Here is a 24160-nt window from a genome sequence, read left to right on the forward strand (position 1 = left end):
GGCGAAGACCCTAGCTCCCCTTAAATCCACCACTGTTATAATGCGCATTACGAATTTTGGAAAAGAAGTTAAGTATTTCCGAATCGTTGGATTCGCATTTTATCATTTAACGTTCTAAATAACGAAAAAAAAATGTCATATCACTCGTATTTAGTAATACGCCGTTGACCCCCGAACACTAAATTAATGATTATTAATAATAATATTATAATTAATATAATTATTAATTCGATGTCCAATTTGGCCATTACTGATAATTTAATATAAGATTCGATAATGTACGTTTATCGTTTTATATCCGGTATTTTTTTTAAACTTGATGACCATTTTTGATATTAATACCCTTGCGTTGTTCAGACATAAAAATGTTAAAAAATTGTAAGAAAGCTTAATACAATTTACGGTCGGAAATACTTTTATATTACATTTAAACAAATAAATAACATCTCACTGAGGTTTGTGCGAGAATCGTTCGTATCTTGCCGTGGACGACAGTCGCACACACTCGCAAATTCCTGTTGAAATCTATGACAGCAGCTGGATTCTACTTCTACACACTGCGGTGGTGACATTACTAAAACAAAATATTTTATCGTCTCAGAATAACTTGCTTCTTGGGATCCTCTTATATATTAACGACTTACTTGCTAAATTATGTATTATACATCTATATAAGTTTCTATGCTTGTTCATTATTGACTTAAATACTACTTGACAGTTTTCAATAAAAGTTATATCAATAGATTCTTTGAAACTGCGAGGGTGTCAAAGCTTATATTTTACAGTGGTTTATGTATCCCAATGTTACATATATATTATATATTGTAATATTAATGGCCGTCTATATAATATATGCTAATATATATTTAAAAAAATATAATATAAAAACGTGTTTAAATTACCTTTAATTATAAATGGAACATTTATATCTTTTTTTGTATGAAATTAAGATAGTGCAGAAACAAGTAGAGTTACAGTTTTATCCATTTTTTGAAATAATATTACTATTATTTGTTTAATGTAAATAATTATTTCTAATTATTTCACTGTGTAATTGGGTTTTTGTTTTCTAAAATCTATCGCAAAAAATAAAATATTATACCTAATTAAAGAATTTACTCAAATAGTAAAGCTTCGAACAGAGTAAGGAAAATAAGTACTAATAAGGGTATAGGATATATTAATAGGTATAAATGTATAGTAAAAAAATGATTTATTTAAATTTAAACTGAAATTTAATTTTTTCCATACAATTATTATTAAATCTTCTTTGTAAACAATTGTCATTGATACTACTTCACAGTTTATCGATTCATCCCTGTTGGTCGTAATCATAAAATTAATAATTCTACAATGTTATAGATATGTGTAGTATAGTAACTGTAAATTAAATGAAACATTTTATTCTAAACTTGAAATGTGCAATAACAATAATATGCATATACTATTATTATTGTATCATGTATATAATACATATTTTCGTAATGGCTTTAATGCGTATGTGCATAATGCTTCGGTGATTCGGTAGACGTTATCTGTCTCATGAGTCATGACTGGTATAAACTTCACGATATTCCGTCAACAAGTCTAAAATCTATGATTCGAATTTGAATAAAATTGTAAAATATAACAATTTTAATGTATTGATTTGTTGTATTTCAGAGGAGACGCATTCACACTAGAGATTGCCCACTGACAATCTAAACATATAAGCTCAAATATATTATTCATATAACCGAAAAACAGAAAGAAAGAGCGAGACGCTCTGACAGACGGACAGACGAATCGACGGAAACGCGGAGGTTGGAGAGTAGACCCGCGATGAAGTCGTCGTCGAGGACGTCAGCCCTGCTGACGGTCGCTGTGGCCCTGATCACAGTGTGCCGAATGCCAGGCGCCGGTTGTAGTGACGGCAGTACACCGCTGTCGCCGCACATGCACCACAACATAGCGATACTGCCCAGCGACGTGTACCCGGGATACGGCATCAAGCAGTTCGTCAGCGATAACAAATACGCATACTTCCGGTTGCTGGAGACCGGGTTCTCACAGTTCTTCGCCGTGCTCAAGGACGGGCTACTTATGACTACCACCGACCTGGGGCTGCTAGTCAAGCGGCCCGTCAACCTGGTGGTGTTGGAGGAGTCGCCGAACGCCACGTTCACGCACAACATGCAGCTGTTCGTGTTGGAGAAGCGCGAGATGCTCCGGTTCGCCGGCGACGCGGCTTACCCGGACGGCAAAGTATCGGAGAACAAGCCGCCGGGAACCAGGGTCCGAGGCGTGCCGGTGTTGCACGCGTTCGGCGAAGGCGTAGCCGGGCTGCCCATACGGTACGCGATCGTGGACGGAAACGACGACGGGGCGTTCGCGCTCAAGACGGCCGAGAACATCATCGCTGGCAACATAACCAACAAGTCGTACTACCGAGGCGTGCACTTGGTCACCAAGCGGCCGCTGGACAGGGAACAGCGTTCTTCATACGACCTGATCGTGCAGGCGGCCGACGGCAGCAGTATCGATAAGGCCTATGCTACCGTACACGTGGACGTGCTGGACGAAAACGACAACAGCCCCGTGTTCGGACAGGCCCTGTACAAGATCAACGTGGACGGATTCGCGTTGGGCATTGACAACGGGACGGCGGGCCCGGGCCGGTACTCGGCTGTGGGCCACGTGTCTGCGTCGGACGCGGACGGCGACCGGGTCGCTTACCGGCTGTCCGCGCCCAGCGCCGCCGTTGTTGTCGTTCCGCAAACGGGCGAGCTGCTTGTGTCCGACGACGTACTCCGGTCTCGCGAGTACTTCGAGTGTCAGCTGACGGTGAACGCGCACGACCTGCGCGAGCCGTCCCGCGTCGCCGAGCGGCCGGCCACCGTCTGGATCCAGTACAACTTCGTCGTGCTCGACGATGACGTGCTCATGCAAGACTTTGGTGCATACGATGATGCAGCTGATCACCGGGTGTACAAACGTCGGGTGACAAGGGCTGTGCGGCCTACCAAACGGATAGAGTTCACTGAGACTGATGGCGAACAGGAGGGTCGGAGTGTGTTCCCACTAGAAAAGGAGACTGAGAAGGAAACGTTCAAGATCCGGGACGAGAACCCTTGGGTGACAGTCGAGCCGAATGGCGCCGTCCGGGTCAAGAAGAAGTGGGACTACGAGGAGCTGGGTCCCGAGAAGACTATCGATTTTTGGGTGACCATCACAAACGCAGGCGTCGGAGGTAAGTTTTTTTAATTTCACCGTTTTATTCTTTTTAATATGAAACCGATATTTTTCTTTCGAAAAATAAATTCAACTTTGATATAGTTCGTTAAAGATTGATGAAAATATGCGTATATGTTGGGTTAGCACTATTATAATTAAGTCTTTACGATTACCTATTGTTGAAGTATGAACAACATTTAAAATGTATTACATAATTTCAAGTTATTCAAATTTATTTTTAAGGATCGTATTTAATCGTAGTGTAGCATCGTTGATTAAAAATTTGTAAATAACAATTATAATATTATAATTTTACATAAAATCATGTATAATAAGCGTATTTATACTCGTTCACATTATACAAATTTATTCCCATACTTAAACATTGACATCCGAATTAAGTTTGTAATTTTAATAACCAATTGTTATGTAAAGTTGTTACCTTTTGTAACAACCTGGGAACCAATATTATTTGGATACATTTCGTAGCTAGCTAAGAATTAATTTACGAGATGTAAGTAGATGTCTCAAAAGCAATTAGGATATTCCAGTACATCTCTAATAAAGAATAAATATACTTCATGTAACCTATTACTGATTTATTCACAGTGAATACTACTATTAGTTATTACATAAACGTTATGAACATGACATTGTATCTACTGCTTAATATGTTTAATTCTTACATAGTAGTTTAGATCAAGATAAATATGGTATTGACCAATAACACAGAATTTAAACTTAAAATTGAACTGCATTCAATATTATTGAATAGAATCTCAATAATGTTAAGTATAAAGTTAATAACCTATTTTAATTTTTATTAAACATCTGTCCATGGTATAAAAATAATATAGTTAATATTAATAAAAAGTTCACATTTTCATAGTTTTATACATATTTAAAAAAGTATGATCATTTAAGTATTAAATGTTTCGTAACATAATATAGAATAATAGTAGTAATACATATTTGCGATGTGTGAACCGGACGAACCGGTGAATTCGAATTTTATATATAGTTGATAAAGTTGATTTAAAAAAAGTTTTTAGCAATACATTTTAAAATATATTAAGTATAGTAAAATATAAGGATAAATACATACTAAAATTAAAATATTTAAAGGTCTATAAAAGCAAACACGTAATTAAAAATATATTATGCTGTCTATTGATCTAGCTCAAATAATTTTGTAGATTAAGAAGTAAGTAGGTAGTGTTTTAAGTAAATTCTAGTCAATCAAAGTACTTGATCAAAACTATAGGAACAAAATTGTAAATTTGTAATGGTAAATATTTGAAAGTATTATATTATTATGTTGTGGCGCAAAGTTAAATTAAATTTACAAACAATTAATATTGTAATTTGTAATACGTAGTTATAATGTGATATAAAGTATTGAATACTGATATGTCATCTATGTTACCTTATATAATAAACCATGATTACATAATAACTGTAAAATTGATTGACAATGTTATTATTTTTATATATAATTTAATAATACTGCAATTAATTTTGGCGATAAAGGTATAGATAGGTTATTTTTTTATTATGATTATATTTTCGCTGTTTTACAGTATTTACAGAGAGATAAAATTAAATTTCGAGTTGTATACATTTTTTAATATAATTCTGGGTGTTACTACTGAGTAACCTTCCTAATCTTAAGGCTTATTGTTATTTATCAAACCTACTCATTGTATATAACTGTTTAGATAATAGATTATTTCAATGAAATTAAAAATAATAATTATAATATGGTATAAATGTATATTATTATAATTAAATACTACCTTATTTAAGAAATAATTATATCAACCTACCTTAATACTAAAAAGCGTACATCGAAGCGTCAATAATAAACGCGCTTTTTAAGAAATTACTGTGTTCGCTTCGTATTATTTTCATATAGTTAGGTACTACTCGTACTTACATAGTACAAAGTATATATACGTATCACGTCTATAAGATTTACCATTAAAATGTAGTTGACAACGGTATAATTGACAAGCTCGGATTAAGTCCAGTAAAGGCCCAGGGGTCGTTACTCGATTGTAAGCAGTCCCCAACAGATGAAAAAAATAATACTATTCTGTTCTTGTCAAAGCTTTAACGTTGAATAAAATTGTGAGGGTATTAATTATAAAACTTTATAATTATATAGGTATTATTACGGTAATTTAATTCAAATGAAAATAGTTTAAAATTAAAATCAAATTATATAGGTAATTAAAAAGCTATCCAGCAGTTTAGGAGTAATAATATAAATAATAAGAATTATACATCACAAATATGAAACGAATTTCAATTTAAATTAATATTAATAACTAACTGTATGAAATTACAGTTAACACGGATAAATTATATAAGCTACTTATATTACACATTGTAGTTAATTCGATACTTTGGTCTTGAATACTTAGTATCAAAATAATTTGTGGGATCGCTAAAAATAAAACTATTAATGATAATTGTTGCAAAAACTAAATATAAATAGCCAATTGATATAATTTTAGGTTAATTTTAAACAACCTTACATCCGTGGGGCCTGTTGATGTAGTCTTCTTCTATAGCTTATTTAGAACTTGGCAATTATGCGATCAGATGAATGTTCTCGTATTCGCTTTGGTATCGGATCAACGATGTAATAATCTAGATATCATAAATATAGAAAAGCTTTTCTAATAGTTTGCATGATAAAATAATGTAAAATAAAAATATATGATAATATATTAAGTTTAATTTTGTTTAATATGCTCTTTAAATATTGGTTGTGAGAGAAGATAATCATATTCAGTATTAAAAAATATTTTTGAAATTCTGACTTCTGATGTTGAATTAGATGAATAGTTAATGTTTATTAAATTTACTTTAATAAAAATGCATTATAAAATGTTTAAATACAACCAATTGTTTTTTTTTTAAAATCTATTTGCTTATATGTATAAAAAAAATGTTTGACAATCTCGAATATTATATTATTAAAATAATACATAAACAAATATTACTTTGATATTTATTAAAATAAAAATCCGATATAGTTGAGTAAAACCAAAAACAAATAATCTTTATTCTTGTGTTCATGCGTAAAATCTAAAATAAACGTAATTCTTATACTCAAAAATATTTTTGCAAGACTAAATAATTTAAATTATTTTACATCGATTTTTAATGTAATAAAATAATTATTTTCATTTATTTTACCGTCGCTACTTGTAATTTCCATTTTTACTTTGTATGGATCCGTTCGAAAACTTACGCTCGATTAATAATATTCGACTAGGCCAAAACTTTATTAGTACCTATATTAAAAAGATAAGTACCTTTTTAAGTAAACATTTTATAATTAAACTTTAAAAAATTAATTTTAGTGTTAAATACCCTAAAAACTCTAAAATACACTAAAAATGAAAAAAATTATAATCTGTTATAAAATAAGCATCATGAAACTAACTTTGGAAAACAATTTTAATGTGCTTTAAAACCCATCCCAGCCTTACTTACAAATATCATTGTTTGATAATCTGAAATTAATTTAAAACTATTTTTATTGAAAATATAAATACATCGAATTATAAGTTAAAACATTGCTTACAACTGGTTTCTAATATATATAAAATATTTCAAAAAATTATCTTAATAGAATATTTAATCATGACATTAATAAGCAATACGACATATTATAACATCAAATACTATTAAAACAATATAATGTATTTTCATAAAATCAACAAAAATATTGGTGTAACCATAGTAACAAAAGTCATTGAAGGCGTTTTTAGATTTTAGATATTAATGATATTATTATCTATTAAAACATATAAAATGCAATAATATGTAACAATATTTTTCAAAATTATTAAATATAGATAGATTATAATCAGGCCTGTCGTTAGGGGGGGGGAGGAAAGGTAGGATTCCTCCCGGGCCCAAACGTTTTAAAGGGTCCGAAAAAAGATAACTAATAATATGTAATATATGAATACATATAAAAGATATAAAATTATTTAAAAAGCAATTTAATTAAAAAACTAATATTGTTTACAAATATGTGCTTTTACTTTGTTACTTGAAATAGAAAAAGTATAAATATTTGAAATTTATTTGGTCTTGTGAGAGGTTGCGGGAAGGAGAGTGACCGTGGCTCCTGAAACCACCACTAATAGGGGCCCTTAAGCATTTTCCTCCCAGACCTGAACTTTTCTCTCTACGGCCCTGATTATAATACACAATAAAAGTGCATATTAAATAACAGTTAACAAAAGTTAACAAGTTAAAAAGTTTAACAGTTAATAAAATTATAATTATTGAATAAAAATACTCGTGTACAAGAAAATCTCCAATATGAAATATCTAAAACGCATGTAAACATGAAAAACTATTGATTGAACTTTCGGTGCCTGTATAATGTATACCTAATATATTCTATTACGGTAAAACACAAACGAAAATATGTAGAATAAACCATACATAAAGCTTAGATATAATGTATATTATAATTGGCACTTCGAGAAAAAATTTTAGGTTTTAACTATTCACGCACATTTTTGAAATTAAACTTAGAACTTAGTAAACCGTTTGTATTTATATACATTTTTTAAAAATCATTGTAAGTTCATGGACATTTTAAAATGTAAACCTAAAATTTTGAATAGACTCAGTAAAGGAAATCTTTAGCACAAATGTCACGAAACATGTCCGAGATAACCATTTAAGCTCGTAAAAATAGTATTTGGAACCATCTATCAGGGGATTCTATGAAATTGGTTATTTTTTGGGTAAATGTATACTATTTTGAAATGTTGATATCAAGAATAAAGAAATCGTTCGGATCTACCGTACTATGAATTCCGTGATTGGTTTTTAAGTTGTGGGCTTATAAATGAACTGTTAGAATTATGGTATTGTAAAAATCGTTATAGAGCACGTTACATGGTTATTTTACCAAGGTTTTTTTTTAATTTGTAAAAAAATATTCTTACACAACAAGGGTTGTCAGTAAGTTGTCACCGTCCGTTTTTCTAACATAATATGATTTACAGCGATTTTCGATCGAATCTTTTTCGCGTCACTGTTTGCGAGTGTGCGTTATAATAAATTTATGCAGTGCGACGAAATTTCGGTGAAACGAGTCTTGAATAAACAATCTCTTTAATATCATACCTCCAACCTGATAAAAACTTCCTCCTGATTTTTGAGGATTATGCTGCGCGAGTGGCTCGTAAAGGTAAGATGTAGGTACATCACAATATCAGCCACCTGTATTATTATACACAGATTCCTTGTATAGGAATAACGATGATTCCATAAGCCTCTAGGACACTTTTTTAGAATTTATCGTGTTAACGTATAATGTACAGTATACAATATTATTATATTGCCTTGGTTTGAAAATTTAAAGTAGGTAAAGCCTTCGTAAGACGATCGCGCGTCATATAAATATTAAGTACCTATTATTGTGAAGTAACAATCGTAAATTATCGTTGCTTCGCATCATTCATGTAAATAAGGCATATTATATACAGACCGTCATCAATCTGATTTGGTAAATTGTGCGAATTCGGCGGATCGAAAGATAAAATAAGCGCCATAAATTATGGAACTATATAATATTATGCGCTTTGTTCGCTCTTTGTGTGCGCGGATACATAATAATGCGACACATATATACGATTTTCAAAATGCATGGATATACAAACAGTTGACAGTTAACATTTTCTGTCGAGAATCGGACCCTATATCTATTTGTGTGGATTACGTAATACTATTCATGCAATTTGGTGTGACGATCGTTATTATTTTTCTTTCGACGTGAGCGGTGGCAGTTGTAAAAAAAGGAATAAAAAAATATTTTATAAAAAGAAAAAATTGGTTTTGATGGAAGTGCGGGTGGCTGTTAAGTCGCGAGATTCGACGGACCGGGGCGAGTCTCGATATATTTGCCCGCTGCACCTGGAAAACTCAGACAATAATAATAATAATAAATAATATATCATATTATTATTATTATTATCATCATCGTGTTGTATCCACATAGCGTGTAATATTGCGTATAACATAATAACATATATATAATAAATCTTTACCGTGCCGATCGTGGGTCGTTGACGATTATTGTTTGCAGTTGGTCTAGCCGTGATGGTGTGCCGGCTGCGCAGTAATATTATATTTCATCCGTACCGGGCAATAGCTGTCGACCGTAGTCGTCGTCGAGGAGGATTTTTTTCCACTCTTTCTTCCTTTCTTTCTTTCCGCCGACTCGATCGTCACTATATATGTACATATTATATATACCATATATATAAACACTACCTCGAGGACGATGACTGTGAAAAACTCGCGAGCGCACACACAAACGCGGATATTTCTCTCCGTTCTTATCTCATCACGCTGTACATGTTATTATATACAGAGTAGTCTACCAAATACGGCGGTCATCCCCATTTTTTCCTTCAATAATAAATTTATTAAAATTCTGATTTTTAGTTTTTCCAATCAAACTTTAAGCTTATATTTAAAAATCATAATAATAAATTTACCAAAATATTAAACAGCTGTTATAATATTTAATCTAGCATTTGGATATACGTAATACGAGTAATTATATTAGACAATTTTTACAAATTATTTAATATAAATGTATTAAGATTAATTACTAATATTTCATATTATCAAAATTTCCATACCTTTAGGTCCATTATTAAGAATTATATTATTATTCTTAGTGCTTACTTAATGTTTATTACATAGCTCGGAAATTACTCGTTCTAATTTCAAATTAGTTAGATAGATATCTACATAAAAATTTCAAAAAAAAATTATCTTTTGTTAAATAATTTACAGTAAAATATGGTGATTCTCATTTGAAAAAAAAAGTTTGTGCCGTCACAGCTGGGCATTCCTTATCAATAGCATACAAAATTAAAGTAACTGAAAATATAATAATTATTATTTATTAATAACTATATTGAAAAATTACAAAAATCAAAATTTGGATTATTGTATTATCACAGTAAAACATTATAAGAGCATGTTCGGTGAATCACTCTGTATATAATATAATTATAGGTACGCGCGTTATATACATTTTTTTCATCTGAACACATTTTAAACACTATAACTAATTGTAATTGGTCAAGCGGATCCTGGACAGAACGCGTATATAACAGCAATATGACACATTGCCGCTTTTGGCGGCCGGCGGCGATAATTATTATTGCCGTACATATTTGTATTTAATGTATATAACACAATATAATAATAATATAATGGTGGCAAAGGAGTATATTGAGGACGTGCGAGTTATATGTGCCATCATGCAGCACCCATACCTCTCTCTATAGGTACATTTTGTTCAGATTTCATTCTGTGTCTGTAGCACCCGCGTGCCTATAATAGTATAATATAATAAATAATTATAATATGACCGAAACAATATTATATTGACATAAAATGATCCGTTAAAATATATTTAACCATGATTTAATTATACAGTTTATTGCACCTTAATGAAATCCTTATTTATAAAATTGATATTGCAGCGTTTGGAGATTTCGGTTTAATCATTAAATGCTATTACATCGTTTAAATTGTATAACTGATGTAATATTAATATTACTATCAAAAATCATGACTGCTTATAGGTTAATAATGCTTTCAGAGATTTGATATTTATATTGATAAATACTTGTAATTTACAATGTACAACAAACTCATCCAACTACTGAAATCACCCGAATCCTTATTTAAATTGGGTAATTAAAAAAAAACTGAAAATATAGGTACTTTTAATACATATTGGATCATTTTTGATAATCTTAATTCTACTAACTTTCTTAACTTTTAAAATGCATTTTTTTCATACATTTATTATAATATTTTAATTATAAAATTCATACGTCAAAAACGTAGACATATGATATGCAATAATAACTTGTACTCGTAATATTAATTCATGCATAAAATCGCATTGTCTTGCGTCGTTTAAAATATTTTTGTACTATTTGCACGATAAACACTTTGTGGTAGGTAACTAGGAAAATATGTCGTTAGCTGGGATGACGGGTAAGACGGACGTCCGTGAGAAATTGGTAGTGCTTTGACGTTTCCGAATGTCGTTATTATATTCGTGAACCCGTTGACTTTCGAAAAATAGTATCATAGTGGCTACTTTATGCGATGCAAACTTTTCTATCCGTCGTTTTTCAAACGCGGCGTACCGTTAGCGACCGCCGCTCCACCCCAGATAGTCTATTCGGTAAACTGTGTGACGCCTGCGCAAAGGCCGATCGATTCTAAGACATTCATGCTCTCAAAAAATCTACGATGTCTTTGAAAAACGAATGTTTCCTACGTTTCGTTTACAGTACGCCCATATTTAGACTTTAAGGAGTTTTACATTCATATTAGAGAACTATCTACATTTAAGTGTAAAGAATTGTTTCAATTAAATTTTATTCTATTATTTAATTTTAATTACCGGCCAGTTTAGATTTGTTGCTGTATAAGTAAGAACCGATCACCTTATAGTTTAAATTTAACTTTGATTTTCTGGATTTTTTTTTTTTTTTCAAAAATAATTATGGCATACAATTTCATACGCCGTTTAAACAATAATATTGTTATATAGGTATCTTCGTGAACAAATTAACCGCGAATAGGTGGGTATTGCAGACGATTTTCGTACAAAACTTTTCAGGGTATTCGTTTCATTCGGCGTCGGTAATAATTTGGCTGATTTAATAATCTGAAAATGTCCACGGGGGGTTCTATACATAGGAGGTTGTCCATGTTATACGAAAACGTATATACCACCCATTATTCTCTCCCGTCGTGTCGGCGTTTATCCGATCGTAACCAACACACTGTACGTACGTTAATAATAACACACATGTGACTATAAAAGTGAGTGTGCGTGCGTGAGCGCGTAATACGAGTTGAACGTTTTTAATGCGATTGTAATAATAATTACAGACGCGTCGGGCTTCCGGTGATATGCCTATGTGTACTGTGTGTGGTGCACGATGACGATGATGAAAGATGATCGGGCCCGACCGGTAGGCTGACCGTCTAACTCTGGTCATGTTATACTTTAGGACGTCGAATGTGCACGTATATACCTAAATAAATAATATTAAATATATACATATGTAGTAGTCGTACTAAAACTACTGTTGTCACTGTAAGCCCATAATATAATATGTACATGTATCACTAGTTTCGGAATATGTATATTATGTATCAGTTTCATTGCACGTGAAGGGAACGCGAACAAGAGCGAGTACGTTTGCATGTTTTAATATTAAAATAGAGGACAAAATAATATTATGATGATTAAAACTATATCAACACGATTATGATGATAATAATTATATGATTTATCTTTCATATTATGTATAAAATGAAATGATGAAATGTCAATAATACGTGTCACTGTAGTACGATGTAGTATAATATTATACACGAGTGTATTAGACGTACATAAATAATTATTATAATACCTTTATCCATAACAATATGGCGTATATATGTGTGTGTGGTTAATTATTATTACGTTATTATAAAGGCACTGAAATATAAGGTTTGCGCGGTTGTAATAATATTATTTTAATTACAATTTTACGCGAAAGACCCGGTAACCTGATAATACTGAAGTATATATTTCCCTACACACTCTCATATTATAATATGCAATGTCCCTGTTAAATAGAATCGCGCCGCCATTCAAATAATAATATATACAATACGATTTGCAGTGTTAATAGTAAGTTATGTTCCATAGTGTCTAAACTATATATCACAATATAATAAATATTTTAGTTTTAGAATAGATCCATAAACAACAAATAATAAATATATGTATGGACGTGCATGCGTATTCGCATTCACAAGATTAATTCTACTAAAATTGAGACTTTTAAGTTTAGAGTGGTCAATATAGTATTCTGATTTGTGCACACGTATACATATACAAAAACATCAATTCAATATTTTATCTTGTATTTTATTAAGTACCTATGTCCTATATAAATGTTATGAATTATTAGTCAAAATAAACTTAAGGCAAGCGTAAATTTTTTATGTTTTCAAAGTTAAAAAAAACAACAATTTATCATACATGTTCGGATAGTTTGCTAGATACGGCATACATATTAATAATTATTAAAATTGCACGTTACAATAGGTCAGTTAATTTATAAATTGCATCAAACGTTTAAATTAGGCATTTCATTTTCTATGTCATAATAATTACATATATTCTTATGATTATGAAAAATAATTTAATAATATGGTAGTTTTTTTGTTGTTGTAGTACCTTGTATTAATATTTAAGGTTATTTACTTTGAACTTTATAATTTAAAACCTATATACGATTTGTCATCCAAAATCTAAACCTATGAATGCATAATACATCATATTATTATGTTCATATCCCTAAATATTATAACATATCTGCTATTATTTTTAAAACTATTTAATATTATACTTGAACAAATATACATATCGCTAAATCATTAATTTTACAAATAATAAATTCATAAATACGTGTATCATACATTACACGAAAACGTACTTATGCGTGTAATAATAATATTATTAAAAAGTAAATTTAAAATTATAGATTTGTATGTTATTTTAAGATCAAATCTCGTTTCACAATTTTTAGTTAAATAACTCGTATAATATATTGTTAAATTTTTTCTCGAAACTAAAATTAATTTTTGTTTAAAAATTATTATTGTTTTGCACAATTAAATTGAATACTCGTGTTTATTAGTATATATTTTATAACGTGAACACTAATTATATTAAAAAAAAAAATAATATATATGAAATATTATGGTAGAATATATAATATCATATTTAATTGTTCGGCCATATGTTTCTAAGAATTCACATGTCTAAAATGAACTGTGCAAATCGAGTGTATATTGTCAATTATATACACGTGTGTATACGTGTGTTTGTCGACGAAAACGTTTCATTTTTCTGTATTAAAAATTCTTCTCGTTTGGGATAAAAGTATAAGTATTAGGGAGAATGATTCATAGTGGGAGGAGACTACAAAGAGAGTCACCCTAGATTTTGTGAGGACCGAATAGGGCGTAATAGCTAGGGTGGAAAAACAGAATGCGCTCTTTGCTCGTTTTGTTAAATTTGTTATTATTGATGACGAATAAATAAATATTTTTTCCTCCGTATTTTTCTTTAAAGTAAACTTCAACTGTCAACAAACACAAATTGTTCTTTCTGGATTTATAAATTACATATATTAAGAAATGGACTATAATTTGATTTTAAATTATTAAATTTATTTGATAAATATTATTATTATTATAGTACAAAATACGTATTTATTATTGTTATATATAATATTCAATTAGCTAGGTAAATTTTACAATTACATAAAATAAAAACTAAACTTGATATAGAATTTAAGAAGTTGGTACTATTATTAAATAATGTTTTTTCAATTACCATAACAAATAGACAAGTAAAACCATACAATATAAGTATATATAATATTAACTAAACGTGCTATTTCGTTAAGTGTTAAATCATAATATGAAATTATATATTACGTTGTATAGTATAAATGATATATTTTTTTTTAATTTTTAATTTTTTAATTTCTAACTTTAAAAATAAGCTACATGTATATTTTTTTTATACATTTTGTATACTTATTTCTTGATAAATCAGTAATGGATGAGTTATATCGAATAGATGTTCAAGAAAAGTTGAAACTACGTTGTAATATATATTATGTTATTTATGTCTTATATTTTCTACTCATTCAACTCTATTAGTATATTTCCATTTTACCACTTTATACCACTACAGTACTGAGAGCCAAATTTCAAAGACATTATGATGTATGTACCGTATATATACAATATGCACATAGAAATATATATATATATATTTACGCTCACATATAATATTATAAGCATGCGACCGTGTAGATGTTTGTATAATTTAATGATAACCATAATCAAGAAATAATTGACGTGGGAAAACAAAATGTATACGGCAGTTTCCGTGACCTATAGACAAATTTCGATTCGACACCATAATATTATAAACAGAAAAATAGCGTTTAGAATAAAATTAACAATTACTTATTTCTTTTTCTGGTTTCTATAATTAAAATTTATTTATTTTTTCGTAGTAATTGTGTGAAAATGTATGCTGTACGAAACGTACCTACCTATGTATGATTAGGAATCGTTTTTGTACAGGTGTTTATCGATATGAATAATTCGTCACGACACCACCGGTGAACAATATCAATAAATTTAAATCTTATAAACATCGCCGCATTTAGACCGTATTATTCAGTTCCAGCCAACAGACCTTGTTCAAACCCTCTAGCTTAATGGTGTATAATAAATATAAGAACCCGTCAATGTATCTGGGTATATATATATATATATATATATATATATCTCGATGAATGTTTTCTTTCAGTACAAAAATAGGTATATACTAGTTTATGTAGTGCTATTGTGTAGTTAAATATTTAAAAACCAACTATATATTTGTACATAAATGCACAATGTTTGTTAAACATTTCTTTTGAAATAAAAATAACTGGGGTCTTGTACGACTATAATATATATAGATAGATCTGTATGTATACCTTAGAATTGTTCAACACAATATTTCCTTCTTTTAGCATATTCAAATATTTCTGACAAGTATTTCTGTAAAGTTTAATCCTGTGAAATATCTTTATTCGTAGCATTAAAATCATTTGATCAAATAATAATAATAATAATCTTGTTGTTCTGTCCTCACACAATAATATACGTAAAACTTTACTTGCAAACGTTTTAAAAACTGCCAGATGGTGTTGTACGATATACGCTCTTTATAGCAATAAAAAAAAAAAAATTCCAACCTTCAACCTTCGCCGAACATTTATAAATGGGGGTTAGATATTTTTAGGGAAGAGTCGTGGAGAGAGGTTACATATTATATGGTAGCTAAAATAAATATATGACATAGATGCCTAGATATGTACAAAAAAAAGTGTTAGAGTATTAAAAAAAAATGTGTCACATATTACAGTTAATAACTATTTATTTTATCTTAACCCTAAAATAGAAAAAATATTTGGTGTTCATAATATTATTATATATTATAACAATTTAAAATATTATCTTATTTATTGGATTAGGTTTAATTATATTTAATATTTTATTTTAACATTAAAATGATTTGAAATATTTTAATTGTATTATGTCCAATAAAAAAAAATAAAATTTTTGATACCTACTATAATAAAAATAATTGTTTATTATAGTTAATTATAAATTATATACTTTGAAAAACATGAAAATCCAATAAAATAGTATATAGGTATACAATGGTATACAATACATTAATACAGTTAGTATATTTAGTATAATATAATTTTATATTTTTTACCCGTGAAAAAAGTAGGTTACTGATAATTTTAATAATATGAAATGATCAACTTAATTATGAGTATTTTGCTATATTCATATAATAACATAACATAGTATTTTTCTTCGTATTTTGAAAAAAAAAACAAGTTTATAATACCTATATCTAATTTAAAAAATAATATCTAGAATCGTAAATTAGTAATCATTGAATAACGCGAAATATTTTGATTTGTTTCTCACCGCAAAAACTACAATCGATACGAAAGCACTAGAAATAATAAATATATATTTTATGTATTTAAGCTAACTTGTTTAATTAAAGAACTCCCCGTAGAAGTAATCCAATTAATTTATAATACGATGATAAATGATAATAAAAGTATGAAACAATATGATTAAAATTAATAATTCACGTGGTGCGTTATGTATTTAAAGTCAACGGTAAACTATAAAAGTAATTTCATAATAACATAAATACAAAAGACTACGTTCTTTGGAAGTCTTATAAAATTCATATCGAACTTTTACCTATAAAATATTAAAAACAAATTTACTATAAAGATTTGGCTGAACTTTTATCAAGTATAAGCAAATAATTTCAATTTGAACCATAGAAAACACAATTATTGCCATAAAATGAACAATAATGATTTTGTAATTAGGAAATATAGACTTAAAATATATGTATATAATATAATATACGATAAAGTAAATACCTAATTTATATATATATACATTAACATAGGACTAATCAAACGATGATGATATGGTCATTGTATGTATATAGAGTAAAGACACAGCAGTGCCAGTTTAGTCAAATTCGTGTACGCATTGGATCAACTGTATAATTTTAAACACATACATATATATTATTATTATGTGTTTCAGTATGACATTCATATTATATCGACAAACCAATTACGCCTTTATTCGCCACTCATCGTGCATATTTTATATAAACAATAATGTTATGTACATCTGCTAAATGAATGTTTAGCTCTATTCAAATACGAATAACACAATACCATATTGTTTGGTAGTAGTCCGTGCACGCGCTTATGAACGAGGGATTAAAATATTTAATCATTATAGGTATTGCGGTCGTGCGTGTGTAAACAATTTATTATACAATAAAAATATATATATATATAAACAATATGAACAGCTATTGCAAAAACGGAAGTCGTCACTAATTTTAGTGTGTATATATGTACATAATACGCACAAATATAAGTGTATAACACAACACTGCACTCGTATAATAAAATAATATTATCGTATTCGTTAATTTCACCTCAACCTATTATAATAAAGAATAATATAAAGTATTTCCACCGCGATTTCGTCATGTTTCTCTGAGTGCGCTAAATGCTACTCTACAGTGCACAACCTTTTTCGTTGTTTCTGGTAAATTTTTTCGCTCCACGGACACACGGCATCCGGTGTTCCTATACTCTATAGCTACTGTATTTTATATTACTGTTGTATTTGTTCATAATTTTATGATATACGCAGTTAAATAAACAACATTATATATTCAGATGACGGTCGTACAGCGTGTAGTGGTGTAGAAAGGTAAATTCGTAAACGTTGAGTTCAAACGACCGTAACGCGGTTCACTGTATAAGGTGGTAACCCCGTGGAACTATGGAACTATACGAAATTATGGACGCTAGTTAATGTTAACAAATTGCATCCCCTAAATTGATCTCACCTGTTATACTGCAATATCACAGTCAAACTTTGGTCACTTTTGAATTAACTAAATGCCTACACTACAACTAATGCTTAATACATAACGGATGTTTGGTTAACTGTAAATCATAATTTTATTATTTTAAAAATCACAATTTAATATTCTAGTAAAGGTGTATTTGAAAATTTCTTATACAGCTAAAATAATTTTGAATATCTTATTATTTTTCTTTTGACTTTGTATAAGATATTATTTTCCTCGAATTAGCGTTTCGACAGCAATCTAAAAATAGTCGAAATTTCACGTATTTTATTCTAAGAATTAGACGGTTAGGTTAACTCGTATTTATCTCATAATCGCAACGATATTACACGGTTTATAGAATACAAAGTTAATATTGATTCGTAGAATATCATGGAGTTCGAATACTTGGGATTAAATTTAAATAAACTTAACAACGGTAATATATATTATATGGCGAAGATGTCACCTATAACATTAACTTCTTATAATTTTACTGAACATATTGAACACAGCTCCAGCTCAGTGGGGTTCTTTTTCAAAACATTCCCGTTTTCTTGCCGTCGTCGCGGTCGAGCAGTGATGGCGGTTGCAGCAACGTGTGTTTTCTTCGATCGACTCACTTTAACAATTCGGACATTTCTATACTGAATGTCGAAAGGACATCAATGAACACGATTTGTCAACATTATACACGTGATGTCTATATTAGATCATTATAAAACTCGATCCTATCATAGGTGAAAATCACCTTGAACTATCAGGTTGTCTAAAACATCAAACGAATTATAGAGATAACAGATCCGTAAGGAGCTTTGTCCTTTACGTTCTTCATTCATCATACATATCAGGTTCATCTATACTAATAAAATAAAATACATTTTAAATTTAAATTAATTATACAATCTTATACGAAATCGTAAATTATTTGCATTTATTAATAATAGTAATAGTTTTACTATAAAATTAATAAAATTACAATGTACTTACATTATATTTTAGAACGTTTAAAAAAAAAAAAATTCGTTATTAAAGACTACGTATATATATTTCAATTCGATCAGTCTAATAGGTTATTTTGGACTACAGTGATGCGTTTCCGAGACATTTAATTATTATTTAAAATAATCACAAGACTCTGGGTGCTAGCATTAAAATTTGATGTGGTTAGCACCCTTAGCGTCTCTGCAATTTGCGCTGATGTAGAAACTATTCATTGTTAGGTATTAATTTTGATAAATAGTGATAATTAATATATGTATTATTGTACCGATCGACAGCCGAACCGTTGCCGGTAACTGAGGCGTTGGTCTTTCGGTACGCCCACGCATTTATTTAATATGTTCGCCGTTGTTTCTAGTCGTCACTGCCGCCTCTCGTCCCCCAGATTTTGATTTTTGCGCCCGTGCCGTCGAGCCGTTTCGGCCCGGGGAAAACGACCGCGGTGCGTGCGTGCGGGCCGGTAGAGTGGTGCGCCGCGCGACCCACACTCGGCATGATGGTGGGCGAGTGGGTAGGTGGGTGGATGGGTGGTTGCGTTGGTTAGTGGGTGCGGTAGGTAAGAAGGGTGTACTGTAATACGCATACAACGCATGTATTCATATTATATATATGGATACGGTGGGAAAAAGAGAGAGTGAACGGTCGCTGTCGTCGCGTACCACCCCACGTACACGCACTCGCACCCGCACGCACACGCACACGCACTCTCACCCGCACGCGCACGCACACGCAACCAGGGGCGCGCACTCAAACGCGCGTGCTTACAACCGTATACTTTATAGTATAATATACGATGCGGCGGTGAACCATTCATGAAGCGCATACGCATAAACGCCGGGCGGCGGCTCACCTTAGGAAACTTTTACGATATTATTATTATTATTATTATTACTGATATTAAAAATGGGAGAAGGTATCGGACGACGGCGGCGGCGAGGGGTGTTTTCACACCGGTGCGAAACGAATCAATACGCTGGCACGCTGGCGCACGATCAACGTTGCCGCGCGCACGGCGTCGTCCCGGCGTCCTACGACTCCGCCCGTACTACCCGTCGACCGACCCATTTTTTCGCCGCCACTGCCGACGCCGCACACATGCGTTTTACTATTTACGCTACGTCCCGCCGGTCCACCGTCACCTCGCCCACCCACGTCGTCGCCACACACCGAACGTCCGTGTTCGCCGACCGCGAAACGACGATGTTACGTTACGTTACGTTGCGTTGCGTTACGCGTTGTACTTAATATATCGGTTACTTTATTGTATGTTGCAATAGAATTGTATTAGATTTTTTTTCCCATCATAAACGTATTTTTATCGCATGTGCATATACGATCTATATGGACTATTATATCATAATGGCCATTTATCACTCAATTTGGACAACGCATCATCATTAACAGACCGGCTGAGCTCGAGCTGTTGGAAAACTATTAGAAATAACGGAAAGACAAAACAAAATTATAGAACCAAACGTGCTGTATAATAATAATGATAAAACTTCTATTTCTTTTTCGACTGCAGCAGCAATGAATGGTATGCGCGTGTATAGTGTATCCATAATTACTATAATATATCCGAATTCCGAATAATATATTTTATACCATGTAATTAATGCCTAAATAGGTATTATTATGAATAATTGATTTTTTTCCCGAGGGCTTAATAATATAATACGCGAGAAAGAACGTTAACGGACGATATCTTGCACGCTAACGAACTCAATCCGCCCATTATTCACACATCGCGCGGAATATAATAGCCGTGATTTTTTTCTTTTTTTGTTCCACCAACGGCGAACGACATCGAAAAACAGTTAACATTTAAAAGCTACTTCTATACTACTCGATATACACATAGTATAATAATAATAATAATAATAATATTAGTCGGCGACCGACGTTTATGTTGTTGCTCATCCGCTTATAATATACATTCGTCCGATACGACGAGATGCGTGTACAGTATACACTGTATATTTTACAACGGCTGCTTAATTGACGCAAGTCCAGCCGAATAATAAAACATAAATAAAAAAATATATAGGTATTATAATAATATTTTTTATTACATCATTTATCGCGTGGGTGCGCTGGGCTGTGTATTGAAGAAGCCTCGCCGGCGTCGCTGTAGCTATGGGAAAATCTCTTTCGGGTTATATCTGTCAGCGTATACGATATTATGATATATTAAATACATAGATGCATATTATTATGTAAGTAATATATTTTGCTTACGATTGGATTTATAAATTATTATTATTTATTCCTAGAGGGTTTTTGTGTTGATGGCGTACGATGCAATATTTCTATGTACATGAACACGTACATTAGAAATATTATACGCGATATTATAATATAAGTGATTAAGAATAATATTATATTATTATTATTATTATATTAAGCGTTGGATCAGCGATTAAAGGTGTAAGACGCCAAAACGAGTCTTCATGCATTGACGCGCGTTATAAGTAGCTTATAAAGTTTTAACGTAATTTGTAAGCAATCTATTTCTAAAGATAGTACGAAACGCTCAGAGTTTTTTGATCATCGCGGTTCGAAAAACCGTATGTGCGACGATGCAAGTTAAATACGGATTATTAATAGCAGGTGTATAACATGCTGTTACAGATAATTGTGTACGGCCGTACGTTCTTAATCCTTCTGTAATATATAGGTAATAGGTATCTACTGAAAGGAAATCGTTAGAAACAATGGTAGAATTAGACTTTCAAGTGCGACATTTTTTCGAAAGAAGGACGTACAAAAAAATGATTATTAATAATTAATAAATACTGTTATATATTTCTTATTACATTTTGAGTTTTAAAAATCGATAATTAGGATTATGAATTTTATGATTTTGTGTATAATTCTTATAAGTAAATTTTAACTAAATATAAATTGAATAATAAAATTAAAATAACATGTTAAATGTTGGTCCTAAAAGCATTAAATAAAGTTCTAGAACTAATATAGTAAATCAATTTTATCATTGATAGGCATAATAATTTTAAGTTACTATATACTCTGTTACTTTATAAAGTTCTGAAATAGAGAAAATATGTAAGATGATTGATGTGACCAAAAAAGTAACTACATTCAAAATGTGAGATTTATTGTTTAATGGAGTAAGAAAATTGTACGGTTGGAACTTTTATACATATACCTATACCTATATCGCTTAGTCAGTGAGAAAATAATACATCATTCATAAGTTATAATATTATTTTCACGTTCAATTTTTTTTTGTATTTCTAATAATGTTATTCTCAAGACATTATATTATTATTGCATACTTGCATTGTGTATATAAATTTTTAAAAGTTTTACAACTTGTATAATGATTAATGACAAATATCGGAGAATGACAATATATAATATGGTTTCGCTTAGTAATTTCTTTAAAATACTACACTTGCTTATTTGAATATATATTACATAACCGTAATATTATTTATTTGAAGATATATATTTCCTAATGGAGTTTAAAAAAGTTGTAATATTATAAAAATATAAATAATACTGATAATTATTAAATTTTGTCTGGTTCACATACATTTTAGTATTTTATCAAAATATTTTAACACTTATTGTTATACAAAACCATGTCTATATTTTCAAATGTATTTAAATGATAATATTTTATAAAATAAAATGTTGGTTAAAATACTACATACATTTTAATAAGTATAATGTATATAATATATCTACCTAAACAATATGTACCTGTCTGATCGAAATTACCCGTTGGTGACTGTCGATACTTAAATAATAATTAATATACTTATGTATATAGTAACTCTAGTTTGGTGCTAAAATGGATTTTGGTATAATTAACGAGATAATGACTAAAGTTATTTATTTATTTATTATGAAGGTTTACTGGACCCTCATCTAACAAGACAAGCATCTAAGATTAATAAATTGTTATGTATGAATGAAAAAGTATTGATTTATTTTATTTTCATATAATTTTATGGAACAATGTATTATAATCGTAATAATTTAATAACAATAATATAATATAAACATTTAAAATGACAAACGTGGCGACGTTTTCAATTTAAATAATTGAATTCAGTTATTATGTTTAAATATAATAAATATTTGAAGTCATTATTGTTCTGTAAATAATACAATAATTAATGATTCCAAATGGTTTTGTAGTTTACGGTCATTAAACTTCTTCTATTAAAAATGATGGTTTTTACTCACAGGTGTAAAATATTTTATCTATGTGTATACATTATATTATGTAATCTCATTAACAATTTTGTATGGTATATTTTAGAAAAATTTGCATTTTATTTTGTAATGACAGATAAAATAAGTGACCCAGACTCAAAGGCTTAACTTTTAGGGTTTAAATTACAATATTTCATGAGGATTTCAGGCACACCAGTTTTTGAGTAATTTAGTTTTATGATCAACGATGTTTGGAAGTTATATGGGGCTATAATTAAAAAAATAAAAGATAAAGAGAAGTTTGCATTGTTACATGACAATCCTTAAATAATATAAAAATATAAATTATTACAAATATGGTTCTTAAATATTTTTATAAATTCAAAAAGTCAGAATTTTGAATAAATGTTTTATTAAATAAAAAAAATGGGGTGAACGTACTTGGTGAATCGCCTCGTATTATAAAAGTATACAAGTATAGAGCTATAAAAGTACATATGATATACTTACTATTCAAAGGATACTTATACATTTTTTAGTATATTATTATTTTAAAAGCGGAACTAGTAATTGCAGTACATAATACAAGTGATTATATATTTATATGTGGAAATAAAAAAT

The 24160-nt window shown here is 30.2% G+C and overlaps 1 protein-coding gene across 4 annotated transcripts in view; it reads left to right on the forward strand.

Moving 5' to 3' along the window:
* The window catches only part of LOC112602406 (neural-cadherin), a 129780-nt gene that overhangs the window by 16684 nt on the left and 88936 nt on the right, over positions 1 to 24160 (forward strand). For all 4 annotated transcript variants that reach the window (XM_025350467.1, XM_025350466.1, XM_025350468.1 and 1 more), the window contains exon 2: positions 1663 to 3229. In XM_025350467.1, coding sequence (XP_025206252.1) covers positions 1822 to 3229 — 1408 coding nt within the window. In that variant the 5' untranslated portion in view covers positions 1663 to 1821. The remainder of the gene's footprint in view (positions 1 to 1662; positions 3230 to 24160) is intronic.

The sequence above is a fragment of the Melanaphis sacchari genome, unplaced genomic scaffold (assembly GCF_002803265.2).
Source record: "Melanaphis sacchari strain LSU unplaced genomic scaffold, SCAv2.0 Contig88_pilon_pilon, whole genome shotgun sequence".
In the NCBI taxonomy this organism is placed as follows: domain Eukaryota; kingdom Metazoa; phylum Arthropoda; class Insecta; order Hemiptera; family Aphididae; genus Melanaphis; species Melanaphis sacchari.